The 27128-nt window shown below is 42.1% G+C and overlaps 1 protein-coding gene across 1 annotated transcript in view; it reads left to right on the top strand.

Moving 5' to 3' along the window:
• Positions 1–27128, top strand: part of LOC124555645 — a 268625-nt gene that overhangs the window by 89891 nt on the left and 151606 nt on the right. Inside the window, exons 2-3 of the mRNA XM_047129628.1 lie at positions 9697–9750; positions 18313–18495. Coding sequence (XP_046985584.1) covers positions 9697–9750; positions 18313–18495 — 237 coding nt within the window. The remainder of the gene's footprint in view (positions 1–9696; positions 9751–18312; positions 18496–27128) is intronic.

The raw sequence follows: 27128 nt of genomic DNA, 5'->3' as shown, positions 1-27128 counted from the left end.
AGGAATTTGGAATATATACTGATCTTGAAAAATATTAATTACCTCGAAGTTTTCCGGATTGGTCGCCTTAAACGAAACGTCATTCTCCCGTTTTAGAAGAGCAATGCTGATTGGCAGACGATATTCCTGACGCCTTGAGCTGAAGCAGTAATGGAAGAGACCGAAAGATATACCGCTTCACGTCTGGCGTGGAGAGGGGCCGTTCTGTTGTCGCTCTTGGAGCGAAAACACGTAACAAGAGCGTGTGCACTTGTACGTGCACTCAAAGAGCGAGGAACAAGTCTCTCGTCAGTACTTCATTGGGAGAGCACCTCTGTCAAGAGCGAATCGGAGTGCGACTCTATACTGAGTCCTTGCGATCAAGCGTTGTTCATTACGTTGGCCGCCACACTTATTGTGCGGTGTGAATGGACAGAGTTATAGTTAAACGCCTGCGACCGAATTTTTAAGTGGCATCGCGGTGGACTGGTTATCTGATCAGTGTACCACGCCAATAGTTAGACTAGGGGCGAATAGGAGTCCTTGACTTCATCAAGGCGTAAGGAGAGTTTGATTGGCGAAGGTCAGTCCAGATAGAACGAGAGTTATCTTATTTGTCAACAGTGAGCGGCGCAGACAGCAGTCATCGCAGCTTACGGTATTGTGCGCTACAGCTCTTGCGAGCCCCATATTTCCTCCACAACAGTACACTTCACTGCATATCACACGCGACAGCCTCGACCGTACTTAGTAACATTCTAATGGATAATTATTCAAGTTGAGTAGGGGCGGCTCTCAGCCATTCTGCAAAGTCAATAACAATCTTAAACTTTGTATAGAAATTTCATTAGCGAATCCTATCCTTAAGAGGTAACTTCACATTCCGAAAAGAACCCGGAAATAACTTGTTCAGTTCATAACTAAAAGTGCCATTGTGATTTCTCAGAATTTTTGCAAAAAAAAAAATAATAATTTTCGTTAGTTTCATGTTTTTCTTATACCAACTAGCACTGATCCAGTACCCAAGTATCCCACTAGTTATGTAAGAAATTTTGTGAATTTTTGTGTCATTTCCTTGCAGCAGACGACTCCAGAAAATAGTTATTGCTGAAAGTTTTTCAGGCATTTCTCTTCAGAACGTTAGGAGCGTCTGTCTGACTTCTGTAGTAGTGTGTGCATGGAAATTGTATCTTGCAGGAGCCACAGCACCTGCTTAAGCACCTCAGATTAATCCGTTGCGCAGAATGACAGAATATCACCTACACGTTCATCACAGAACATTAATAAGCTATAGTAACGGCTGACGGCCTTATTAAGAAAAAATTGCAAATTATTGGTCGGCTGGAGGTCACAAACAGTGTTACAAACAATTAACAGCTGAAGGCCGGAATTACAAGTGGGGTAGGCAATAACTTGTTAAAACATTAAAGTAAGTTTTAAACAATTATGGCAACTTGTCCAAATTAGACGGAGTGATCCACAGGCAGCGCTCCCTGGATCGACCTGAGGAAGGTGACTACAGCTGTGTAAGCGGTTAGACAGGCAGCCAAGAACTGTACTCACGTAACAAAAATGGTTCAAATGGCTCTGAGCACTATGGGACTTAACTTCTGAGGTCATCAGTCCCCTAGAACTTAGTACTACTTAAACCTAACTAACCTAAGGACATCACACACATCGATGCCCGAGGCAGGATTCGAACCTGCTACCGTAGCGGTCGCGCAGCTCCAGACTGTAGCGCCTAGAACCGCTCGGCCACTCCGGCCGGCCTCACGTAACAGGATGGCAACTACACCGGGGGTAGCTTAAGCACCGACCGACCGACTAACCAATCCGCCTAACGCCCGATACCCGGTACAACGATGGAATATTTTTAGGCAAGAGCGAAAAGACGGACAGCACCACATCTTCAGAAACACACAGAAGGCCTGGGTTCGGTCGCTGGCTACAGCCCCTCGTTCCGACAGTGGCTGCACGCCGCCAGCGGTCGCGGCCTGCCCTTGCGCTGCGGACCTCTTCGCTGCTCTGTCCGCAGCTGAACTCGCGCATAAGACGATCCAGAACGCAGACAGCATATAAGAAACTACACGTTAAAACCACACAAGACACACATGGATTGGCGAAGACAATTCCACAATGTCTCAAACTATACTAAAACCAGTCACTGTGAAACAACACAGACGAATTATAAGTCGGCACAAACACAGAGAAGCCAGAAGAAGTCGGAAAACCAAATGCACGTCGTCCGCTGCGGCGACTGACCGAACGACCAACCAATGGTAGTCCCCACTCACGTAAGGCACGGAAAAGATCCCAAAATAAATCATCTGACAACTTTTTGCCATGAGGGCACTTCAACGGGTGGACATACACACGTGAAAGTTTCACTACTCGAATATCACGGTCCATTCAACGAAAACTCGCTGAATCCGGTCCTTGACGTGGTCGTGCAAAACAACAAAGGGTGCAAGCCCCCACCATGAAAAAGATGACCACACCATAACACCACCGCCTCCGAATTTTTCAGTTGGTACTACACGCGCTGGCAGATGACGTTCATCGGGCATTTGCCATACCCACAGCCTGCCGTAGGATCGCCACATTGTGTATAGTGATTCGTCACTCCACACAACGTTTTTCCACTGTTCAATCGTCCAATGTTTACGCTCCTTACACCAAGCGAGGTGTCGTTTGTCATTTACCGGCGTGATGTGTGGCTCATGAGCAGCCGCTCGACCACGAAATCCATGTTTTCTCATCTCCCGCCTAACTGTCATAGTACTTGCAGTGGATCCTGATGCCGTTTGGAATTCCTGTGTGATGGTCTGGATAGATGTCTGCCTATTACACATTACGACCCTCTTCAACTGTCGGCGGTCTCTGTCAGTCAACAGACGAGGTCAGCCTGTACGCTTTTGTGCTGTATGTGTCCCTTCACGTTTCCACTTCACTATCACATCGGAAACATTGGCCCTAGGGATGTTCAGGCCTGTGGAAATCTCGCGTACAGACGTATGACGCAAGTGACACCCTATCACCTGACTACGTTCGAAGTGTATGAATCTGGCCGCAATGGCCGAGCGGTTCTAGGCGCTTCAGTCTGCAACCGCGCGACCGCTACGGTCGCAGGTTCGAATTCTGCCTCGGGCATGGATGTGTGTGATGTTCTTAGGTTAGTTAGGTTTAAGCAATTATAAGTTCTAGGGGACTGATGACCTCAGATGTTAAGTCCCATAGTGCCCAGAGCCATTTGAACAATTTTTTTTTTTTTTTTTTTTTTTTTTTAAGTCCATGAGTTCCGCAGAGCGCCCCATTTTGCTCTCTCACGATGTCTAATGACTACTGCGGTCGCTGATATGGAGTCCTGGTAGTAGGTGGCAACACAATGCACTTTATATGAGAAACGTATGTTTTGGGGGGTGTCCGGATACTTTTGATCACATAGTGTACGTGAGTTGGAGAGGCAATCATTAAAACAAAGGCGTTTTTCGTAGCGACGAGATCTTTTCACGAAATTTCAGTCACCATCTTTCTCATCCGGATGTGAAAATGTTTTGTTGGCCCCCCTCCCCTCCTAGATAGGAAGAAATGTCCATTGTAATGAAGTAAGAGAAATTATAGTTCGCACGGAAAGATTTAAGTGTTCTTTTCTCCAGCGTGCTGTTCGAGGGTGTAGTGGTAGTGAAATAGCTTGAAGGTGGTTCGATGAAACCTGCGCCAGGCACTTAATTCTAAGATACAGACTAGTCATGTAGATGCAGATGTATATGACATAAGTTGCAAAACCATGGAACTTCTATAAGATCGTTTTGTTGTTTTAGAATCCAGCAATCTGATTAAAACCCAAGAAACGAAATGATCCACAATGGTACAAAGTTTACTTTAGAATTATGATGAAATTTTTTGAAGATAGTGTCGTAGCAGAAATTCCACGATTACGAATATTTCTGTAAGCTACCAAAATTCCGAAACATGAATCTCTTGTTTGTATACCTTTAAGATTCTTTCAGTTCGCGATTGTTCAAAAAATGGCTCTGAGCACTATGGGACATCACACACTTCCATGCCCCAGGCAGGATTCGAACCTGTGACCGTAGCGGTCGCGCGGTTCCAGACTGTAGTGCCTAGAACCGCTCGGCCACTCCGGCCGGCATTCGTGATTGAATATGAATTTTCCGAATACGTAACTACTTTGGAGCAGGGATTTTTCTTAACTTCCTCCGTTTCGATAGCTTCTCCAATTCGGTAATTTTGTCAGCCGAAAATAGTGTAGCTAAAAGTAACGAGTTTGATGACACAATTTCATAATTTTAAGCAGAAAGAGTTAAAAGGAAGAGATCCTCACCTGCGGTCGTCTGCTGATGATGCTGAACTGTACGGTAAGGTGTCGAAATTGAGTGACTGTAGGAGGATACAAGATGACTTCGATAAAATTTCTAGCTGATGTGATGAATGGCAGCTAGATCTAAATACAGAGAGATGTACGTTAATGTGGATGAGTTGGAAAAATAAACCCGTAATGTTCGGGAACGGCATTAGTAGTATCCTGCGTCACACAGTCACGTCGTTTAAATATTTGAGCGTCTGATTATTAGGAAAATTTTGGGGAAGTGTGGTTCATCTGTAAAGGAGACCACATACAGGACGTTAGTGGGACTTATTTTTGAGTACTGCTCGAGTGTTTGGGATCCGCACCAGGTCGGATTAAAGTAAGAGATCGAAACAATTCAGCAGTTCAGAGGAGGGCTCCTAGGTTTGTTATCTGTAGGTTCAAACAACTCGCAAGTATTACGGAAATACTCCAGGAACTAAAATGGGAATTCCTCGAGATAAGGTGACGTTCTTTTCAAGGAACATTATTGAGAAAATTATAGTACCAGCATTTTAAGCTGACTGCAGAATGATTCTGCTGCCGCCAACATACATTTCGCTTAAGAACCATGAAGATAAGATATGAGAAATTAGAACTAATACGGACGTGTATAAACTGTCATTTTTCCTTCGCTCTATTTGCGAACGGAACGGGGAAGGAAATGACCAGTAGTTGTACGGGGTACCCTCCTCCACGCACCGTACGCTGGCTTGCAGAGTATGTATGTATGTACATGCAGATGTATATGTGGATGTAGATACTAAAGTCATCTATCGCGAAGAAGACCTTTGGTTAGTTGTACTGCTTCATTAATAATAAATTAAACTGTGTTATTTATAAAAGTGCGTTTTTCCTTTTTTCAATTAACAAAATCTCTTTTCGAAACAGTTAACAGTATACTTTGCTTACTTAACCACTAGCATAAAAATCTGCTTCTCTAAAAAAAAAATTGTGTGATGTTTTTGGAAGGTTGTTGGGAGTGTGGTGTAGTGGTGGAGGGGGGGGGGGGGGGGGGGGGTGACAAGATAAAACTCCACACCAAAGGCCAGATTACCTAGCTACGTCCCTGCCAGTCAGTTCCATGGAGACAGCGAACAATGTTTCGCGAACTCGGTAGTAGCGGGTAGTCGTGTCGTATGGCGGTTTGGGTGACGACTCACACGCATTCTCATAGTCTAAAGTTCTTCGATATTCATAAACATTTCTGTGTTAGTCTCGAGTGCGACTTACTACAAATTACGAATCATGCTGAACATTTAAGAATGAGGTTAGTTCGATGATAGGAAAGGAATTGTAGAACGCTGTTGGAACTTCTATAAAGTAATTGTGTAGTTTGTCTTAAACTGAACTGAGTATGAACTTTAATATTCTGCGGAATTTATTGTTGGTATTTTCTCACACGCCTGCTTATATCAAGTACATACTCCCTGGTTTCGAATGATCCTTCTGATCCATTTTGGTGGAATAAACTCTGTTTAAAATTTACGCCGATCTAACAGTCACCTGAATTTTTAAGCTGGTCCACTTTGTACTGAAATTTGGAAATTTTTCAGCCAGTCGCCAGTAATTTTTGCACCCGGCGCTATGTGGGTACCCCAGGACGATGCAGAACAACTGATCCACGCACTCATTTGTTACACCGGATAATGGCAAAGTGGTCATTTATGGAGCAGTAGTCTTTTATTATCTACGACTTTCGTCTCCCAGTCCGCCTCGTTAAGTCGTAAGATTTTTCTTATGTGAAAACAGCAGTTGAGTCTTTGCTCCTTGAAGTGCCTGCTGTAATTAGAATTTCCGTCCAATTCCGCTGGCATTATCGCCTGACACCTTTGAAATATAAATCCATATCTGAAATCAGCAAACCACGACGAAGTGAGTTATTGTAATCCGTCATTATTATTTCCTATTCTTAATACATCTTGTAACTTATGAATTGTTTCGACAAATAATTATTTATTATATAACTTTAGCACAACGCTAATGAAGCTTACGTTACCAAAGTTCTACACGATGACAAGATCTCAGTGAGCGCAAAGCCCTGACCAATATAAGTGCTTACCGCGTATATGTACTGTACAACCAAAGCGACAGTCCCATATCTGTTAGTTAAAACCTTTTTTATCGCTTAATATTTCAATCTCAAACTGCACAAACCATCATAGTAAACATAATAAAGAAAGCAAGGATTTTCCAAACGTTTTTTAGAAGGAATATATATGTCCTACGATTATTGATGTTGCTGCAGTGTTTCGCAATCTCTTTGAAGGTGAAGTATAATTTAAGTCCAAAAAGATAGATGGGCAGTTGGTTGAAACTAATTTTGATGGGAGAAAGTGATTTACGTTGTGCACATCAGGATGTTAATAAAACTCTCAACAGATAAACGCGTGATGCTAGTCCAGCAATTGGGCAGCTGAAGCAAACAACTACAGTACTTCCACGAGAAATGTTTAGCTTTTACTAAAATAAGATGTTCTAACAAATTCATTACTATATTCAATCATTTTATCTGTTCACAGTTTACGACCATCACTGGCTATATTCATATCCAATAAGCAGCATGCTCTATTAACTGGCGTATTCACAAGTCATGCGTTGTCGCTAGTGATGGAGTCTGGTAACAAATGTTTCTGAAGTAATTCAGAATTCGTATAAATTGTGGATACAGGTAGCCCAAGCGCATTACCTGCCTAGAAGTACAGATACTCATTTTTGGGCAACTTGAGGTGTAGTAAAACTTGGATTTCTTTTTATTGTGTACCCCTTTCTATTTTTTCTTTGCCATACATTTACGAATACCATCCGCTTCTTTCAGAAGAATAACATGCCAGTGTGTTGCTCACGTTGCCAGGACTCACTTCCCTTCGTTGAGCTACACTCAGGCTGACTGTTAGTAAGCAAACTTTTATAGACTTCAGGCCTGTTTTTCTTGTACTTAGAAAAGAACTTGTTAGTAAGCAGACTTTTAGTAGCTTCGTTGTCGTTTCTGTTTCCATTGCTTTGTACACGATTGCTGCCTGTAGTTTATTCCCCATCAAAATATTTATTTTCAGATATGTTAGTTGCTGATCGAGACTGAATCAACTGAGCCGGTGCAGTATTTCTCAGACTTCCAGGAAAGTAAAGTTAATCCAAATATTTGCCTGCTTCGTAAATCATGGTTCGGTTTGTCTGTTGTTGGTATTTTTCCCGTAACCGAGTCGCACTTTCCGAGCGAGGTGGCGCAGTGGCTAGCACACTGGACTCTCATTCGAGAGGACGACGGTTCGATCCCGTGTCCGGCCATCGTGATTTAGGTTTTCCGTGATTTCCCTAAATCGCTCCAGTCAAATGCCGGGATGGTTCCTCCGAAAGGGCACGGCCGAGTTCCTTTCCTAATCCGATGAGACCGATCACCTCGCTGCCTGGTCTCCTCCCCCAAAACAACCCAACTCCCCCCCCCCCCCCAACCTCCAGTCGTTCTTAGTTTTATTCATTTCCAAAGTAACGTGGCTTGTGGCTTCGGTAATGATGAAAACTAGCAGGGAGTAGGCTTCGCCATAACAGAAATGCCAATTTACACATATGCGAAGTTCACTTTGCTTTCTCCTATTATTTCTTCCCTTTCCTCATTGTTCACGAATGATATGCGGGAAGAACGACTGTCGATAAATCTCAGTATTGCGTTGATTGACTGTTCCCTCGGTGGGAAAATATTTTAGACATTTATGAATGAAAACACACACGACTCTTCTGTAATATTCTACAATATTTGTTATTTATTTCACAAACCGGTTTTCGGTTCTTACGCCATCATGTGTTTAAATGACGGTTGACTGTTCTGTTTTGACACATTTAATTGCACTGTAAAATAAGTAAATAAATAAATGATATTATAGAATATTACACCAGTGTTTTGTGTGTTTTCATTCACAAATGTATAAAATATTCTACCAAGAACCGACGGAACAGTCAATCAATGTAACTAAATGTGCCAAGACAGCACAGTTATCCACCATTTCAACACCTGCTAATGTTGTAACAGCCGAAAATCGGTTTGAGAAATAAATAATAAGTATTGTAGAATATTACACCAGTGCTGAGTGTGCTTTCGTTCATAACTCTCAGTAAAGACCAGAATTTCTTTGATTTCAAGGAATTTGTACTTTCCCTGACTATTCTTGGAACTTATCTAACCACAGTCCAGTGCACCATCTAAGCTAAAATTCAGTTACCTAGAATATTCATCATCAGACAACTTTCGTAAGCTTCAGTCAAAAAGTACTGGAATGCGGATATCACACTTTTATACAATTTTCTGACTCGAATCTTCTCTTCCCTTTCCCTCACGAAATTTGTTCCAAGCAACTGAAAACAGACTGTAGGAAACTCCGATTTGGAATATTTGGCCGAGGTTTCTGCGTAATGTCTGATTCAAGAATGGCTTTCTTCTAACCGTCATCAGCAATCGATACGGCACTCAAACGAGAGCAACACAGACGTCAAGAATTAATGGTGCTCATGAACAGTTGTTTACTATTTTAATAATATGTCGTACACCTTATTGTAGTTCGGCATGATTACGTTCACTGTGGATACGACGACAGTGATATGTACATATATTCGTACACGGCAGACGTAGTACTCAAAGAGAGTAACATACATTCTTTGCTCTTCATCTGCTAAAAGCATCGCAGTGTATTTACGATTCCTGAGTCTGCACAAACAGAAAGCAGATGATTGCGGGCACTGAAATACCATTGCTTCTACCCAAAACTGTCCACCGAGCGAGGTGGCGCAGTGGTTAGCACACTGGACTCGCATTCGGGAAGACGACGATTCAAACCCGCCTCCAGCCATCCTGATTTAGATTTTCCGTGATTTCCCTAAATCGGTCCAGGCAAATGCCGGGATGGTTCCTTTGAAAGGGCACGACCCACTTCCTTCCCCATCCTTCCCTAATCCGATGGGATCGATGACCGCGCTGTTTCGTTCCCTTCCACCAAATCAACCAACCAACCAGAACTGTTCCATCGTCCACGTACTGGTGTGGACGATATCCTTTTAGACTAAGACAGATTTCTTGTCAACCTTTAGCTTTCTTTTTTCAATGCTGACGCTTTTATACCTTTTTTCGAACTGCAACAATATATTTTCCGAAACATATTTCATTAATTGTGCATCCATGTCGTTTTCATTAATCATACGCTTCTCCCAAGAAGTAAACATACTTCTTTATTGAGAGTGAAAAAGTACGACCCCACTTTTTTTATGGGTAAAAAAATGTGAAAATCATGATGGACAAATGATTTGACATTCACGCTCATATTTTGGGGATAGTGAACTAAGTATTTCCTTTGTTGCAGATGTTCAAGAAGATGTGTAGTATGTGCATACGTAAAGCTGACCACAGTCCGAAGGTTTGTTTGCACGTAACAGCGCTTTACTGGGCATGGTCCTGTTCGAATTGATGTGCCCTTACTATCCTCTAACCCGAGAAGTGACTCACTCAGTCAGTTATACGGGAAATTAAATTTTAACGTGTAACCCCGAACCACAGTGTAACTCTGTTCTTAACATTTTAAAAAGATTGCCAGCGATTATAGTCATGTTACCTACAGAAAAGGAACTAAGGTCACAGGGGATTTTAAGGTAGATCCTTGGATTTATGGATTGCCACTAACCGCACAGCCGTCAAGTCAATCTGCATTTTTTGCATGCACCAATTAATTTAAACTGTCACGTGTATGCCTTCTCATGGGTTAATGGGAGTGCAAGAAATAAATGCTTGTTGTTTGTCTCTAGTGTCTGACTTCACATCGACAGCCTCAGTTTGACAAGGCTGCAGGAGAAAGCTCGCGTGTAACTTGTATTACATGTCTGGTATAGAAGACTTACGTATTCGCCTTCCGATACCGATTTTTTGTTAGTCTGCTCTAGTCGAAAACTATACTTTTCTATGGAAAGTTATATATATGGAGCTTCCAATCAATGTAAGCAAAACTAATTGTAAACGTTTAGTTTAGAGACGTTAGAAACATAAAAAACATTTCTACGGAGAGTAATTAAGAACTTTACTATACAGAATATTACTAATAAAAATTCGTTTTTCAGCCCAACTAAATTAGAGAGCCTCATAGTTAAGGCGACTGCTCATGAAAATCAGGAAATCTAGGTTCGAGTCATGGTATTAGCATTAATTTTGATGTGTCACTTTAGACGTTTGACAGTATATATAACATTGCGGTATGATAATTTATCAATAGTCGCAACCTCGTCTCCCCTTGATATGGAAGAGGGAAACGAAGTGGAGCTACGTAAATTAAATCCGACTCTGGAGATGGCATTTCGACTTGACATCTATCAAATTTATATACTTTGCCTCAGCTGCTACGTCATTCGGCGTAGATCTTATAGCGGAACAGCTCTCATCGGCTTTTCTCACGCTTTCGCAAAATATGACCTTTCTCTGCAGTTCACTAAACGAGAAATAGTGACCGTGATAAAGACACACTGAACTGTCCAAAAAATAGAGAAACGGACATATAGAGAACCGATAACACTACCTGCGTGTCAGACTCGCAATATACCACCACCATTGCAACACAATAAACTTTAATTTCCTTCAATAATCTATCCATTGCTCATAATTAACTGGAACTGGTTGTGACCTAAGTAATCACAATTTGTTGCGTACCACACAAGACACAGTATTCGTACATGAACAAAATAAAATACGTAAAAAAAATAACAGCATAACACATTTAAACACCGAAAAATCGCTGAAGGGAACATGAGGCAAAATATTGACCACTGAGCACATGTATTTGCACCTCGCCGTGTTTATACAACGCAGTAAGGTCTCAACATACGAAACACAGTAATCAAGATCGCACAAGGAAACACAAGCCGTCACACATTTGCATCAGCATAAAGACACGTCAATTACGGTTCACAGTCATACAAACCCAAATACATGGTACTGAAATTAGAGCAAGCAATGCCAACAGCGTTTGTGCTCCAGCACATTTCGTAATTTCAAATAAGTTGTCAGGTACCATAAAGGGTAATTCTCATTAATATGCAGTTCAGTTCAGAACTAATAAAAATGTGGGCTCGTATTTAATAACTCATTCCTTAGGTGAACATTTTAAATACGATACCAATTATGACTCCTGTATGCCACTATTAATCAGGACGAACTATTGCAGGCCGATACAAAAAAATTTACACTGAACTATAAATTTAGATTTGACTGAAATCGCTTGTTTTCTGAAATCGAAAGTATTTTAAGCTACTGAATGGTCAAAGTACAATTTCAATAATCAAGGCTGTAGTACTCCGTCGACATTTCACTGTAGCAGTTGTGAAGTTGAAGTTGCCTCTGGCGCTTGTGTTCAACGTACGAGCGAACCCATGTTCGTTTGAACTTGTCAGAATGTGGGTATTGGCATCTTCCTCCATTAATAACGCTACTAATTATGCCTACTATTTATTACAACCACCATTTCTTGTCTAGGTTACTCGGTTCTAAGTTTGACCAGGGTCTCTTGGTCTACTTTACCTCACAAGTTGTAATATCATTGATCTTATGTACGTGCGGTGTCTTCTCTGTGGTTCAACTAACGGCAAAACATATACTTGTAAGTATTTCCAGTAACCAAGTTGAAACTTCACAAATTTAAACTGCAGGTAAATTGCATCTGTTTTCAGAACCATTCACATGATGGTCAGCTTGCAGTTGAAACTGTTCCTAACTTATCACAGAACCAGACCAGTAACCTGAATAGACTCGATGGAGTCTAATCTGCTTGTATGAGTGGCAATTAACAATACTCCAGTACTGTTCTATGAGTACGTAACTGCTGGAGGGGACTCACACCGACTAAACATTACTTTAGCATGGCGGTGACTTGCAGTGAATGTCCGAAAGTGTATGCTTAAAGACGACTTCCACAACATGTCTGATTGACTATCTAACTACTACTTATGACATTGTTCATGATACATATTTAAATACTCGCATTATAAATTTTCTACAAACAATATCAAAAGTTAAAATACAGACTAATTTTATTTTTAATAATGACATAAACGACAGAAGTCGTAAGCATTGTTGTAAGTATTACTTATCAGTTATTTTGTTTGACTGTTGACTGTGAATTCTTTAAATGACTGTTATATTGAGATCTACTGTCATGAAAGGATTTTTGGATGAGCACATTTCTCCCACATTTTCTAAGAAACACGGGTGAGATTATTCTAGAAACAGAATCTTATATTTGGCATATTTCATTAAGTAACAGGTTTTTTCAAGTAATGATATACATTTTTTTATCAACAGAAAACTTGAGGCTACAAAATGGTAATACAGGAATTTTGAATGGTTAACATTCTACAATTTTAATAATCTTGTGTTTTATGTGTCAATAATATTTTTGGATATTGTTATTTCCTAAATTTAAAAAAAACTGACAGAAGAAAATTTTATTTATATAGAAGAAAATACGGCTGCAAAATGTGATGTAACAATCCTGAATCAAGCGTTTATTAGTGGAATCGAAGTTTTGAGTGCATGTGGTTTTACCAGTTCTTAAAACTTGAATTTTTTCTCGAGTAAAATATTTCTGTACAATATATGGCAGTCGCCAATGAAATGTTAGTTGGCCTCGAACCAATAAGGATCAGAAAAAACCTCTTGAAAAAGAATTTTGACATTACAGATAAATACTGTATGTGGATTAGGCAAGAAAACAGGAGGGGAGTCATATAAATGAAAAAACTATTTAATTGAACACTTTTTTTAAACGGGCTACCTAGAAGAAAAAAGTTTTTCCTAGACCGATACTGATTCCTATTCCTACACAGATAGTCCTGAAAATGTGTCCTTGTGAATTTTTAATAATTATGACAATACTTGTAAAATATAAAACGAAAAACATGGGACGCAACCAACAGATAATTGGTGCATAAATAGTTCACCTATGTCACCAACAATTTTACTGTACTCTAAATGATATGAATTGTTGTATGATTTTTCTCAACGACAACTACTTTCTACACTCCTTACTAATATCTGTTGCATGTCCCCCACGTTTTTCGTTTTAAATGTTAGAAGTATTGACATAACTGTTAAAATTCACAAACACAAATTTTCGGGACCATCTGTACATGGTTAAGAAGCTGTATGGGGTTAGGAGAAACATTTTCTACTTTCTACTGCATTTAAAAAACGTGTAAAATAAACAGGTTTTTATTTAAATAATTATTTTCTGCTTTTTAGTCTTGTGTATGTGAAATTTTTCAATCGATTGCAAACATATGGATGAGACAACAACAAATATATGTGGTACATTTAAAGCTTATTTCAGTTTCTCTTCAGTAGTCAAACGATATGTTGGCTTCTTCCTACGTCTATCTCGCAAGAGGACCGTGAAGGTATAAGTTAGAGGTAATCGAACTCACACGGAAGCTTACCAGCAATCGTTCTTACTGTGAAGCATTCCCGACTGGAAGAGGAAAAGGGGAAAATAACAGTGGTACGCAAGGAATCCTCTGCCATACATTCTACATCTATCTACATCTACATCCATACTCCGCAAGCCACCTGACGGTGTGTGGCGCAGGGTACTTTGAGTACCTCCATCGGTTCTCCCTTCTATTTCAGTCTCGTATTGTTCGTATTAGACAAGAAAGCGAGGTAATACCGCATTGTCACCCAGTTCTGAGCTACAGTCGCTTGAATAAGATCGTGGTCGGGTTAATCAGTGGAGAAATGTGTCTGACAACAAACTAAAACATGTACATGCGTCATATGTAAACAAAAGAAAAATGCACTACCGCTAATAATATGTCCAGTCACCTGCAGCGTCGATAATCGCGTGACATCTCCGAGGCATGCTTGAATCGAAGTTTTCCGCATATTCAAGTGGATGTGTCAAATTCGAGTTGACAGCTGTTTCAAAGTGAAGATTTTTTTTTCCTTACATCTTCTTTTTGACGTAAGACCAAACATTTTCAGTAGTATCAGCGTCAGGCGACTTTGACCCGAACACCTTCCTCCCTTTTCCAGTAGCTGCAAAGCTTTCTGAAGTGCATCGGATCATTGCCTTCTTACAGTATCCAGTTTTCATTTCTGTCGATAAAGCAACGTTAGGCAATCGGCATCAAACACCTTTTATAAACGAGACGCGTAAACTGCACTCATATCTCTTCTTGTGTATATTAATCAAGAATTTTAAAAAAAGTAAGCTAATGCTTTATGAACATTGCATGAAGGACAAAGGTTCCCTCTGTTGGGTTGTGAAAGAACTGAATTGGTATCATTTACCATCTGTGTAATGCCGAACACGCTCTTACTCGATAGACTGTATGTTTAAAGTTTCAGATCTCTAGCTGATCAGGAAGTTACTTTAAAATCAATTGCAAAATTTGTACAGAACAGACCTTATAAAAAAAGTGTTCAGATAGTGTTTATGTTTGGGGAGATATCATCGGCAAGTAAATCTCTTCCATTTTGCTGCGTTGCAACGTATTTTTGTCGCTCAGGAACAGTCAGCAGTTTCAGACTGTGACAGTGCCTAATAGTGAGCTTCCGGGTGTTCAACCGATCAGTTGTTTCTATTTTCTGTACAATATTTCGACGACCGACCCCTCTGTCTTCTTCAAGTGCTGCGAGTTTTGCTATTATGAGTCCTCGCTGCCTGGACTCCAACCAGACTTTGAGCTATTGTTGGTCTCACGCCACTATTTATAGCCGTGTTCGATTCCCTATGTCCACTGCGCCCTTTCATGCTCTACTGTTTTACAGAGCACGAACTGATACTCCGTGAAACGCAAATTCCTTCATCGTTTTCCAACTCTCATGGATGTGATGGTCGGTCGGCGATATTTTAATTTTTTGTGTGGCCAAATGGAGCGGAAAAGCTTCAAGAGTTCCTGGAACATTTAAATTCCATCTGTCGTATATAGAATTCACGATGGAACTTGAAAATGAAGGTCAGATACCTTTCCTCGACGTGTTAGTTAAGACAAGACCGGATGGTTCCCTGAGTCACAGCGTACAGTCAGTTCCTCAAGAAAGTGTACGCTGCTATCTGTATGAAATAAAAAACGCTATTATAAATATATGTTAACATAAAAATACATGTTATTACTAATTTCGCAATTACCTACTAGCTAATCCAGTCGCCACTGTTATCAAATGTTCAAATGTGTGTGAAATCTTACGGGACTTAACTGCTAAGGTCATCAGTCTCTAAGCTCACACACTACTTAACCTAAACTATCCTAAGGACAAACACACACACCCATGCCCGAGGGAGGACTCGAACCACCGCCGGGACCAGCCACTGTTATAGATTATAGCTTGGCATCTTAGTCCTCTCTCCGGTAAATCATCCACGTTTCCAAACACTAAATATCGTTTGACCTACTTCGCAACGAATGTCTTTAACTTTCTAAGAATTTTAGCAGCAGCTCCATACGAAAGCATTGGTCCCATTGGATGATTTATAAGGAACACTGCCTCGTGAAGCTTCTGATATTTTACACTGTAACCGATAAAACAAGACATTCAGTTCTCTCACTGTTTATCTATAACCTGTCCAAAAGCTCATTGATCACAAATTCGAGACAACTACTAGAGATGTCGCAGCGGACGTTATATTTAAAATTGTGGCGTACAATTTTTTGTGGAACTCACTGTACACAGAAAACTTATTCACACTGACCTCTGTCTCCATGCCTGAAGCCATCACCATCGTCCACAAAGAAATTCGGTGCTAAAGACTCTGGTCCATAGAATTCAAACACTTTCAGATAAGGAGAGCCTAGCCAGAGAATTACAACACCTACGACTGGTGTTCCGAAGGAATGGGTAGTCAGAGCATCAAATTGAAGAGGCGATGCAGTCAAAATTAAGAACACCTGAGAAAGAGGTTGAGGCCGATATCGAGGAAGGAAAGCCGGAAACACCTTGTCTACCTTTTGCTGGCCCAATATCCGGAGCCGACCGGAGTGGCCGTGCGGTTCTAGGCGCTACAGTCTGGAACCGGGCTACCGCTACGGTCGCAGGTTCGAATCCTGCCTCGGGCATAGATGTGTGTGACATCCTTAGGTCAGTTAGGTTTAATTAGTTCTAAGTTCTAGGCGACTGATGGCCTCAGACGTTAAGTCGCCTGGTGCTCAGAGCCATTTGAACCCCAATACCGGAAATATCGATCGACTGTTACGGAAATACGGCATCCATCGTATTTCGCTCCCTTCAACTAAGATAAAAAGTATATTTTGTAATGTTAAAGACAATCTAGATCCCAGGAAGCTCGGTGTGTAATGCACGTGGATGCGGCATGTCTTACGCTGGGCAGACTATCAGAATTGTCAAGGAGATATGCAAGAAACATCAGCGACACACCCGGGGAAAACAACCAAACAAAGCAGCTGTCACCGAGCACTGCCTCGATATAATCATGAGATGAAATATGATGAAACCACTATCATGCTGCAAAAGCCAAATTTCCGGGACAGCATAAATTAGGGAGTCTGTTGAAATTAAGATGTCAGAAAACCTAATAAACAGGGATGGAGGCTTCAGTTTAAATAACGCTTGGGGTCCGGCACTCAGTTTATTAAAATCTCGCCGACCATCTCATCCGTCAGAGCTGGAAAACACCGTGGGAATTTGGGTTTGAAGTGATATCAATGCGTGCTCTGTAAAACAAAAGAGCATCGAAGGGCTCAGTGGGCGTCGGGAATCGAACTCGGCTGTAAATAAGGGCGTGAGACCAACAATTGCTCCCAGTCTGGTTGGAGTGCAGGCAGCGTGTACACATAACAGTAATACTCGCAGCACCTGAAGAAGATGGCTGGTTCGGTAGTCGAAATATTGAGCAGAAAATGGAAACTCATTATTAATTTTTCACGTCGAGAAAGCTTGAGAGATCATACGACAATGCCAAACTGACAACTCGTCAAAATATGTGTTGTTCACTAAGTTTTTCAAACAGAAATTACACATTTCGTCAACATTCTCGTGCTGTACAATTTACACACTTTTAGTAATGAAATAAAGAGATAAACATTACAATTTAGGTACCACATAAATTGATGATATGTTATTAAGGTTTGAATCTACAGTATTAGAATGTACTTAATGGGGGTAGGACGTCAAACAGGCCGACGTGGAGCAGGAGAGGCACCACAGGACATTTTAATATCCACTGTCTATACTTTTACAAATAAACTCATAAAACTTTGTCAGCATGACCAGGAAGGATTCAGTATTCACACTTATACCAGATGAAGCTCAAAAACAGAACAAAATAATTTTTATGTAAAATTTCATCTTTTTTTTCACTTTCTATTGGCTGCATTTGTTGCTATCGGTACACTTTTCTTCAAAAGTAAGAGATATTCTTCGATGAATTTTGCACATCATACAAACCGTACTTACAGGTGTATGAAACGCTAGAATTTGCCATATATATTAAAACTGGTAAAAATTTGGATAATTAAGTGTAAAATTAGAGTTTTTTTCTAAACATGAAGTTTAAAATGTAACAGCTCATTCATTTTTTCATAAATTAAATAAATCCTAGAGTTTCACACACCTGTAGATATGGTTTGTACGCTGTGCAAAATTCATCGAAGAATCTCTCTTACTTATAAAGAAAAGTGTACCTATAGCAATAAATGCAGCCAATAGTAAGTAAAAAATTATGAAATTTCACATATAATTTTTTTGTTATGTTTTTGAACTTCCACTGCTATCCTTCCTGGTCATGCTGCCGAAGTTTTATGAATTTATTTGTAAAAGTATAGATAGTGGGAATTAAAATGTCCTGTGGTGCCTCTCTCTTCTGCTCCAAGTCGCCCCGTTTGACGTCCCACCATCCTTAACTGCATGTAGAAGATCGAGGATGATGCATGGAATCTCGACTGAGCAGTGGTCAACAAGACTGAAGTACTGGGTGACGTTTCAGGTGAGCTTCAGCAACACGGTCTCGCCGCAGCAACAGCAGCAGCAACAACACCAACACCAACAACAGCAGCAGCAACAGCAGCAGCAGGCACCCGCCGAGCCAGTGACGCTGGCGACTCTCAACAGGGACTGCTTCATCATCCCTGTGGCCAGCCTCGACCGCTTCCTGCCCGCCGGAGTGCCCGTGAGTACCCCTCCGCCTGTCACAGATATATGTAGGCAGATTTTACGTGGAGAAACTAATCCGGTTCTCTAGTCATATAACAGTGGGGCCTCTCGTAGCTTTAAGAGTACGTCGCTATGCAACGCACAACGCCTCTCCTGTTTTGTCCCCTACTGGAGTTCATGGAGCGTTCTATGAAGTTCTCGATCTGGCAAAGACGTGACGATTCGTGCAGCGCTCCATTGAATCTTCACTGCGTATTTCATTATTCTGTTCTTGTGAGAGTCCCATACCAACGAACAGTAATGAAGAAATGGTCGAATGAGGGCTTTCTGAAACCCACAAATACGAAAGACTCTCTTGTCTGCCCGTGGCAAGTGGAACTATTTTAGCACCCGTGTCCTGAGACTCGCCTTTCACGAGGGGTCTTTTGTTGTTTTCACGTGCCTGTCTAGAGGGAGGTATTTTTTGAAGTTTTCTCGCCCATGTTTTTAGTGAAGGACGATTCGCATTGGACTCCAATGTAGCGTCGCGGAAAGTGAGGGAACGTCACACTACACGAAACGTCGACATAACATCTCGTTTCTTTATCCCCGTATAGTGGGGTGAAAGAGCGGATATGAGGGACAGTCTGTCTTACAAAGAGAAAATACGAATGTACTTACAGCAATGAGCCACTAATAATGATGGTGGAGTTTAGTACATTAATGATTAGTACAAAGTTCATAACAAACGTCCTTGACGCAGGTCATATAGTTAATTTTCCACTCTGCTGAGAACTGAAAGCGTTGTGAAAGTGTGAGCCCCAAGCATTTCAAAATATCAACAGCCATTTTCTCAAGAACATATTAATGTACAAACTCATCAAACAATATTTACAAGGCACCTTTTTACGCTATCGTATGTGTGTTGTTTACTTTCGAAGTGTCAGATAACTTGAAAAATGCATTTTCTCCTTTTTCACTGCTAAGGCAATTTTCATTTAAATAACGTTTTTTCACCTATTCATGTTCTTATTTATGCATTGTACGCGTTTTCTTCGTACAGGTATTTTAAAACCTAAATCTCTTTTTCTTCCAGATACATGGTCTCCCTTTTAGGAGAAAACTCGTGAGAAAGGATCAAATCCCGATGCAGTATTTGCAATATGTCACGAAAACAATGAAAACAATAAAATAACGAAGAACAAGACACTATTAACTTCGATGTTAGCAGATGTGACCACCGTTTCTTGTCAACGTCGGTACTCCGCGCATGTACAATCTTCATCATACTCAAGGCTTTATAATTCTACACTCGCCTCAATCAGTTGCTTGCTGACATCAACGACGTTTTCGTGCTGTAGTTGGAGGCTGGTTTAAGCGACACGCAAATGCTACGAGTAGTTGATTTAGACAAGAAATTTGCTCCTGTAAAACGAGCTTAAACGTCCATCTTCGTCGGTTAGTTGCGCTTCCTTGGCATTCTTCCAGTAAGTCTCATTGTGGTATCAGCCTTCCCCAAAATCATATTTAAGACATCGTTCTGTACTAAATCTCTTCACGCCCACTTACAGTATCGAACACACTATTTCTAAGGTAGCTTTTCAGAAAGTCCATTGGATCAAATTAACTTTAACGTTAGTGTATCAGTCGTGAATGGAGCGCGCTATATTAGCGCGCAGTAACAAACTGGGGAAACACTTGTTGCTACAGTTCATAGTATTCAGTACTGAAAGAGTACCTGGTGGCGAGGTGAAACTAGTCGCCTGATTTGAGTAAAACCTGTATCTTAGTGTTGTGAAGACACACACCATCCCTAGGAACTGTCACTCTCCCTATTTTGTGCAAGGATGTATGAATGTAAAAGAATCTGTTTGGCCCTGTCTTTAATGACAATTCATGGGTTGACCCAATTACATAATTTAAAGTATATATTGAATAATCTCCCGCAAAAACGTGATTAAGTGCAAAGTATTTTAATGTGGCTCTATAATTACTGAAATATAGCGAGATTTAGTGTCACAATGAGATTTATTGATTTAAAGAACAAATGTGTCCAGTCTTCAAATATTATGGCAATACGTGGCTATTCAAATATATGACAAGTACAAAACATTTAGACGAATAATTAGTTAGCAAAGTTGAAGTGGGGGGCCTATCCAATGATTGTAGTTCCCTTTCGCCCGCTGTGGGTGGGCTGATTATCCTAACAGATTGCTAATTCGCTAACGTGTGGTACAACAACGGTAACTCGTCTATAGAATCCCACATGTAAATTAGATCTGCTGTGGGCACTGTGCGGGCAGGCGCGATGTTAGGGGCGTCAAAGTAACTGCGTTCCTGCTTTGTCGGATCAGCCAAATACTTTACCAAACGCCGAGTTTGACTCGTGAGGTGTCAACTATCAGCGATGGGCTCACTGCAGGCTGCAATTTGGACTGCTGACCACCCAGACGACCTGCCGCCGTGGACGATGTTCCGGTAAGTTGTGATAACCGACGCCGAGTTATGCTGACCGCCAGTCCAGATCAGCACTTACAAAAACTCTGTCCAGGCAACAGCGGCAGTGAATACTATTAACTCGACCGATCACCAGTCTCTGCTTCACCTTCTCTCTCTAGTGGTCCTGAATAGAGTTCCTTAGGAAACTCCGTTCTCTACACCAACTCCGAGAAAAATTAAGATTCTCTAACCGCAAAAAGCAGCATGGTTGCCAACAGTGGCCAGTCGAGGATCTTAGCGCCAATCACAAGTTCACAAATCGCCGCACACAATCCCTGCAAAACACAATGATAAATCCTAGTTCAACTGAGGGGCTTGCCGCCAAAAACGAACAGTGCCATGTTACGTCAGCAAGTATCAACATCTGTCCGACAGTCAGCTTGCTCTTTTAATATGCACACAGGAAGACCGCGGGGTGGGAAGAGTGCCTACGGAAGGCGCCAGGTTGGCAGACACCCCGATATCATCGAGCCATGATTCAAAGAACGCAACACTACAAAGCCCGACCGCCCTGTCCCAGGCGCAACAGCGTCGCACTGGCAGATTCCAAGCAATTCTTGTTACCTTCCCCCCGGCCGAGAACGAGACGAAAGCGCCTTTGAAAGACAACACCCCGACTACCGCTATCGTCACACAGGTCCGGTCTTCCTGGAACCCAGAAGACGTGGCCGCACACAACTACCCTGTCTCACGTGCCTTTCCCATACAGACTGTCCAAATACAGCAAATGGAGTAAGACGTTTAACCTGATTTAATTCGAGCAGAGAGTAATTAAAGCCCTCGATACCCGATCACCTTCCTATCAACTCTCCCCGAGAGGGCAGTTATAGAAAATAAATGAGAGAGGACAAACCTAAAGGATTTGGTGTCTCTCAATGAAAGTTTGCATTTAGCTGCACTTAATTACACTATAAAAAGTATCCCGGCACCCCCCCCCCCCCCCCCTCGCGACAATGCAGGAGGCAGAATCAATAGCATAAAAAGGGGTGGGGAGTACCGCTGCAGAACCACACATTGCATGTTGTACCACCATACAGCGAGATCTTCAGAGGTGGTGGTCCAGATTGCTGCACACACCGGTACCTCTAATACCCAGTAGCAGGTCCTCTTGCATTGATGCATGCCTGTATTCGTCGTGGCATACTGTCCACATGTTCATCAATGCGATTAGGCGTAGATCCCTCAGAGTGGTTGGTGGGTCACGTCGTCCATAAACAGCCCTTTTCAATCTATCCCAGGCATGTTCGATAGCGTTCACGTCTGGAGAACATGCTTGCCACTCTAGCCGAGCGATGTCGTTATCCTGAAGGAAGTCATTTACAATATGTGCACGATGGGGGCGCGAATTGTCGTCCATGAACACTCTCGGTCGGATTAAGGCATTCACGTTCCGTACAGGCGTTACGGCGCCTTCCATGACCACCAGCGGCGTACGTCGGCCCCACATAATGGCACCCCAAAACAGCAGGGAAACTCCACCTTGCTGCACTCGCTGGACAATGTGTCTAAGGCGTTCAGCCTGACCAGGTTGCCTCCAAACGCGTCTCCGACGATTGTCTGGTTGAAGGCATATGCGACACTCATCGGTGAAGAGAACGTGATGCCAGTTCTGAGCGGTCCATTCGGCATGTTGTTAGACCCATCTGTACCGCGCTGCATGGTGTCGTGGTTGCAAAGATGGACCTCGCCATGGACGTCGGGAGTGAAGTTGCGCATCATGCAGCCTATTGCGCACAGTTTGAGTCGTAACACGACGTCCTGTGGCTGCACGAAAAGCATTATTCAACGTGGTGGCGTTACTGTCAGGGTTCCTTCGAGCCATAATCCGCAGGTAGCGGTCATCCACTGCAGTAGTAGCCTTGGGCGGCCTGAGCGAGGTATGTCATCGACAGTTCCTGTCTCTCGGTATCCCCTCTATGTCCGATGAACATCGCTTTGGTTCACTCCGAGACGCCTGGACACTTCTCTTGCTGAGAGCCCTTCCTGGTACAAAGTAACAATGCGGATGCGATCGAACCGCGGTATTAACCGTCTAGGCATGTTTGAACTTCAGACAACACGAACCGTGTACCTAGTTCCTGGTGGAATGACTGGAACCGATCGGCTGTCGGACCCCTCCGTCTAATAGGCGCTGCTCGTGCTTGGTTGTTTACATCTTTGGGCGGGTTTAGTGCCATCTCTGAACAGTCAAAGGGACTGTGTCTGTTAGACAGTATCGACAGTCAACGTCTATCTTCAGGAGTTCTGGGAACCAGGGTGATGTAAAACTTGTGTTGATATGTGTGTATTTGGGGATGTTTTCGTGGATATGGTGTAGTGCCCTCATTGTGCTTAAGAAAATGCTAAATTCGTAAGGATATGAGCATATTTTAAGGCATTGTCTACTGCATACAATAGAGGAACTATTTGTAGACGATGATTGTATCAGCATGAAAATTTCGCTTCGTATCCCAGCGTCCAGCATCTCGATCTTCTCTGGTTTCGGCTTTTGGGGACTAATGGCTTGCCATTCCTCCACAGACATTCAGACACCTCACTGAAAGTGTCTGCAGTAGAGTTCAAGGCACCATGAAGTGGAAGGATGGACACACCCCATATTAATGAAAACTAATTGTTTGTCCGGATACTTTTGACCAGACAGAGTATTTTAAAAGAATGATCGCTATTTCTGTACTCAAGTAAGCACAGCAGTGAGTAAACAATTAGCAACATGGCTCTCAGCAGCAGAAAATATACTACATGGTTGTTAAGAAATTCTTCAAAAGTGTCCACACTGAACATGGGCCTGGCTGTTGCAACGGAAATACAATTTTCGTGTTACATTTGTGACGACTATTGCTTTATATTGAAACGTTAGTTTCAGGGAGGACTCACAAAGGCAGCCATAAAAATCGATGCGTTTTGTGTATATATCTATTACAACATCCAGCAAGGCTGTTGTACTCTCGCACGGTTCTGTAAGCGCCCAAATATATTTATGCGGAAGTAGTGCTAGATTATTTGCATAATCTGTCGCACTTTTGTGAGTGCATCACCCCTTGATGGTAATCTTTTTTTAATGTAGGTTAATTCTTGCAGAGAAGAAGACAGCAACCAGCCACTGTTAATACTGCTATTTATTTAGGTAAATAGCGCCGTTACCGATTTCGAACTGGCAAGTTCATCATCAGACGGCTGTTCACATGATTTTCAAGATACCCTTTACATTATCGTCCGTTTTCGGTTTCTATTCTTCCACTGTGGTGAAGTATTTTTGGTGTGTTGTGGCCCTACGGTAGATACCAGTGTTAGAAGCGCCGTATGTGAAAATAACTAGCCACCAAACGATGAAATACAGTGTAAATAAATATGTGAGGTTAAGTGGTTATGGTACTTACGTCGCAAATTCCGCGCGATTTTGTTGCGAAGTTGTAGGATTGTATTTCTCGAATATTTCAAAATATATCCAGCACGTATGGTTTTTTTTTTTTTAGCATTTAAAGAATGAATTGGTAGTAAGTGGGCAAAAATTTGCTGAAATGTTCAACTCTTTTTCGAAACCTTTCGAATATTATGAATGAAAACTGAACACAATGCACATCTCTCACGTGAATGATGTTTATTCATATATTACAGATGTTTTGCTCTGTTTGTTGTTTAATCATATGTTGGAATGGAAGAATCGTTATGGGTATCTATTTTAGCACATTGTGTAATCTGTTCTGTGTCTCCTGTACTCATACATAGAAAACGTCTTAGAGGCTGATATCATCTTCGGAAACAGTTTTAAAGGTTGCTCGCAGCTGCTCTCACATATATCAAAATATGTTGCTGGTTATGCAAAACAGACCGAATGTCTTCCGATACGCCCACTCGTGCTAGACGGGTGAGATGTGATGATCGTGCTGAACAGACAAGTAGACAGACATCTTGGAGAGTGTCATCAAATGTATTCGCAATTGCGAATATGGACTGCCATCAGCTGTATAATTTAATGACGACAATGAAAACTTATGCTGGACCCGGAGTCGAACCCGGATTTCCCACTTATCGCGAACGGTGCCCTCACCATTTGTCTATCCGAGCTCGACACACTGTTAAACCCAAACTTCCATATGTCGACAACCATGTCTCTGCAACATGTTCTTGTACATCCATTATGTATATTCCCGTACAGGGGAGACATTTGGCAGTCGCTCGCCCGGTGTCGGCGGATAAAGACGATATTGCACTGCTTGTGCTATTCCGAATTGCATGCATGCATGTCCGAAGGAATAACACAGACACTGCAACATAGTATCTTGTAGAGTGTGTCGGGTAAGGCAACAGCTGTATGCAGGAACATCAGTCATACAGCGCTGCGTGGCGCGCGAGATAAATGAGGCGACGTGTTGCTCCACAGATTTACTTAGAAACGTCTATTGGCGGGTCCGGATTAATACTCAGCGCTGGTACACTGTTAAATCAGTCTAAGTAATGGCCACCACTGTCGCTTCACCAGCATCATTAACATTTGCCGTGTAGCAATCCAACTACTTTCAGTCTGAGCACTACACTGGAAAACGAGCACCTCAGGCAGTCACTGTACCACCACCAACTAGTTAATAGCACCCCCCGCCGATACTCTCCACAATAAAAAAAAACAAAAAAAAACAGAATAGTGTTTGGAATTCAAAAAGGAGCACACATCCACAAACACGTCACTTCGGGTTTCCATGGGAATAAAGTGAAATTTATTCTCTTCAGTTGAAGCTCGCACCACTACTAGCAGCTAACTACAAAGGTATTACATCCGATATCTGATATAAGACCTTTGCCTAGCAAGTATACGCGCGCTCACAAAACCGCAGCACTCGTCCAGAAAACCAGAAATGCATCAAACAGAATTCCACGCCCGCGCACGAGAATTCACTTCGGATTCTTGCAGGATTTTTGTGTTTGAAAGTATCTTGATTGATCACTGCGTATCACTGACTTTCGACCTCAGAAATACGCTTGGAAACAACAACAAAAAATGGTTCAAATGGCTCTGAGTACTGTGGGACTTAACATCTGAGGTCATCAGTCCCCTAGAAGTTAGAACTACTTAAACCTAACTAACCTAAGGACATCACACACATCCATTGCCGAGGCAGGATTAGAACCTGCGACCGTAGCGGTCTCGCGATTCCGGACTAAAGCGCCTAGAACCGCTCGGTCACACCGGCCCGCTGGAAACAACACCTCCACCCCAAAGCAGCTAGACTGGCCCTACATCCCAAGGCCGACTACCGATTTCGCGAGCTCCATCATCTCTCCACGAAACTTTTTTAACATCCTAGACTTTTTAACCAGTCAGCCTCAGAATTAGAAGCATTCATTTTCATTGGCCATATCCTGCTTCTACTAACAGCACATCTCTGGTTCTTTTCAAAAGTTTTTTTTCAAGAATGTAGGATTACACCTGCTGTCATGGAACGGTAAAAAACTCTGAGGCAGCCTAGTAGGCCCTGACCGCAACCTATTTAGAAGGAAATCGTAATGCATCGTCTCCATGTTGAACCAGGAAACCTTCCCCCGGATACCAGAAACCAGCTCTGGCATCCACAATACCCAATGAATGAGGTCAAGGGCTTGGCTACGATTTATTTGTCACAAGTGTTTCCTATATAAGTATTAGAGGCAGTGAGGTCCCATAGAATTCTTCATATTGCTGCCTCATGGAATTGACACCGTACTCACCAAGAACCGTCTCTTATGCCAAAGTAAAATCTGATCTCTACACCAGACATATCTCTGCGGCTTTCTTCTAGCTCAGTCTTTCGTTGCACCGTTGTTGGCGATCTGGACATTAATGAGATGTGGGAGAACGTATCGCGAGTGGCAACCTTGCTAAGAGCGCAGTCTCCTGCCAACGGCTTATGACGACCGACGCTCACCTTGGGATGAACTATGTTTCTGATTTGTGTTGCATTCGTCGAGTTCTCAGAATTTCTTCTCCCTGAATGTTGGCAGTCCATGGGAGACTGTCCATTGCTATCATCTTGAACCTTTCGCACACTACAGTACCAAAACTGATACACAATTGTCACCTTAGGTTGAATGTGCTAGGAAACTCTGAGAAGGACCATCCACATTCCTGCCTGCTCATGCGATCTAGCCGAATCAATTAATTGCATAAGTTGTGCCCTTTAATTATATCTTGAGATCCTA

Source organism: Schistocerca americana, chromosome X (assembly GCF_021461395.2).
Source record: "Schistocerca americana isolate TAMUIC-IGC-003095 chromosome X, iqSchAmer2.1, whole genome shotgun sequence".
Classification (NCBI taxonomy): Eukaryota; Metazoa; Arthropoda; class Insecta; order Orthoptera; family Acrididae; genus Schistocerca; species Schistocerca americana.
The sequence above is the reverse complement of the archived record's forward strand: the minus strand, read 5'-3'. Positions and strand labels throughout refer to the sequence as shown.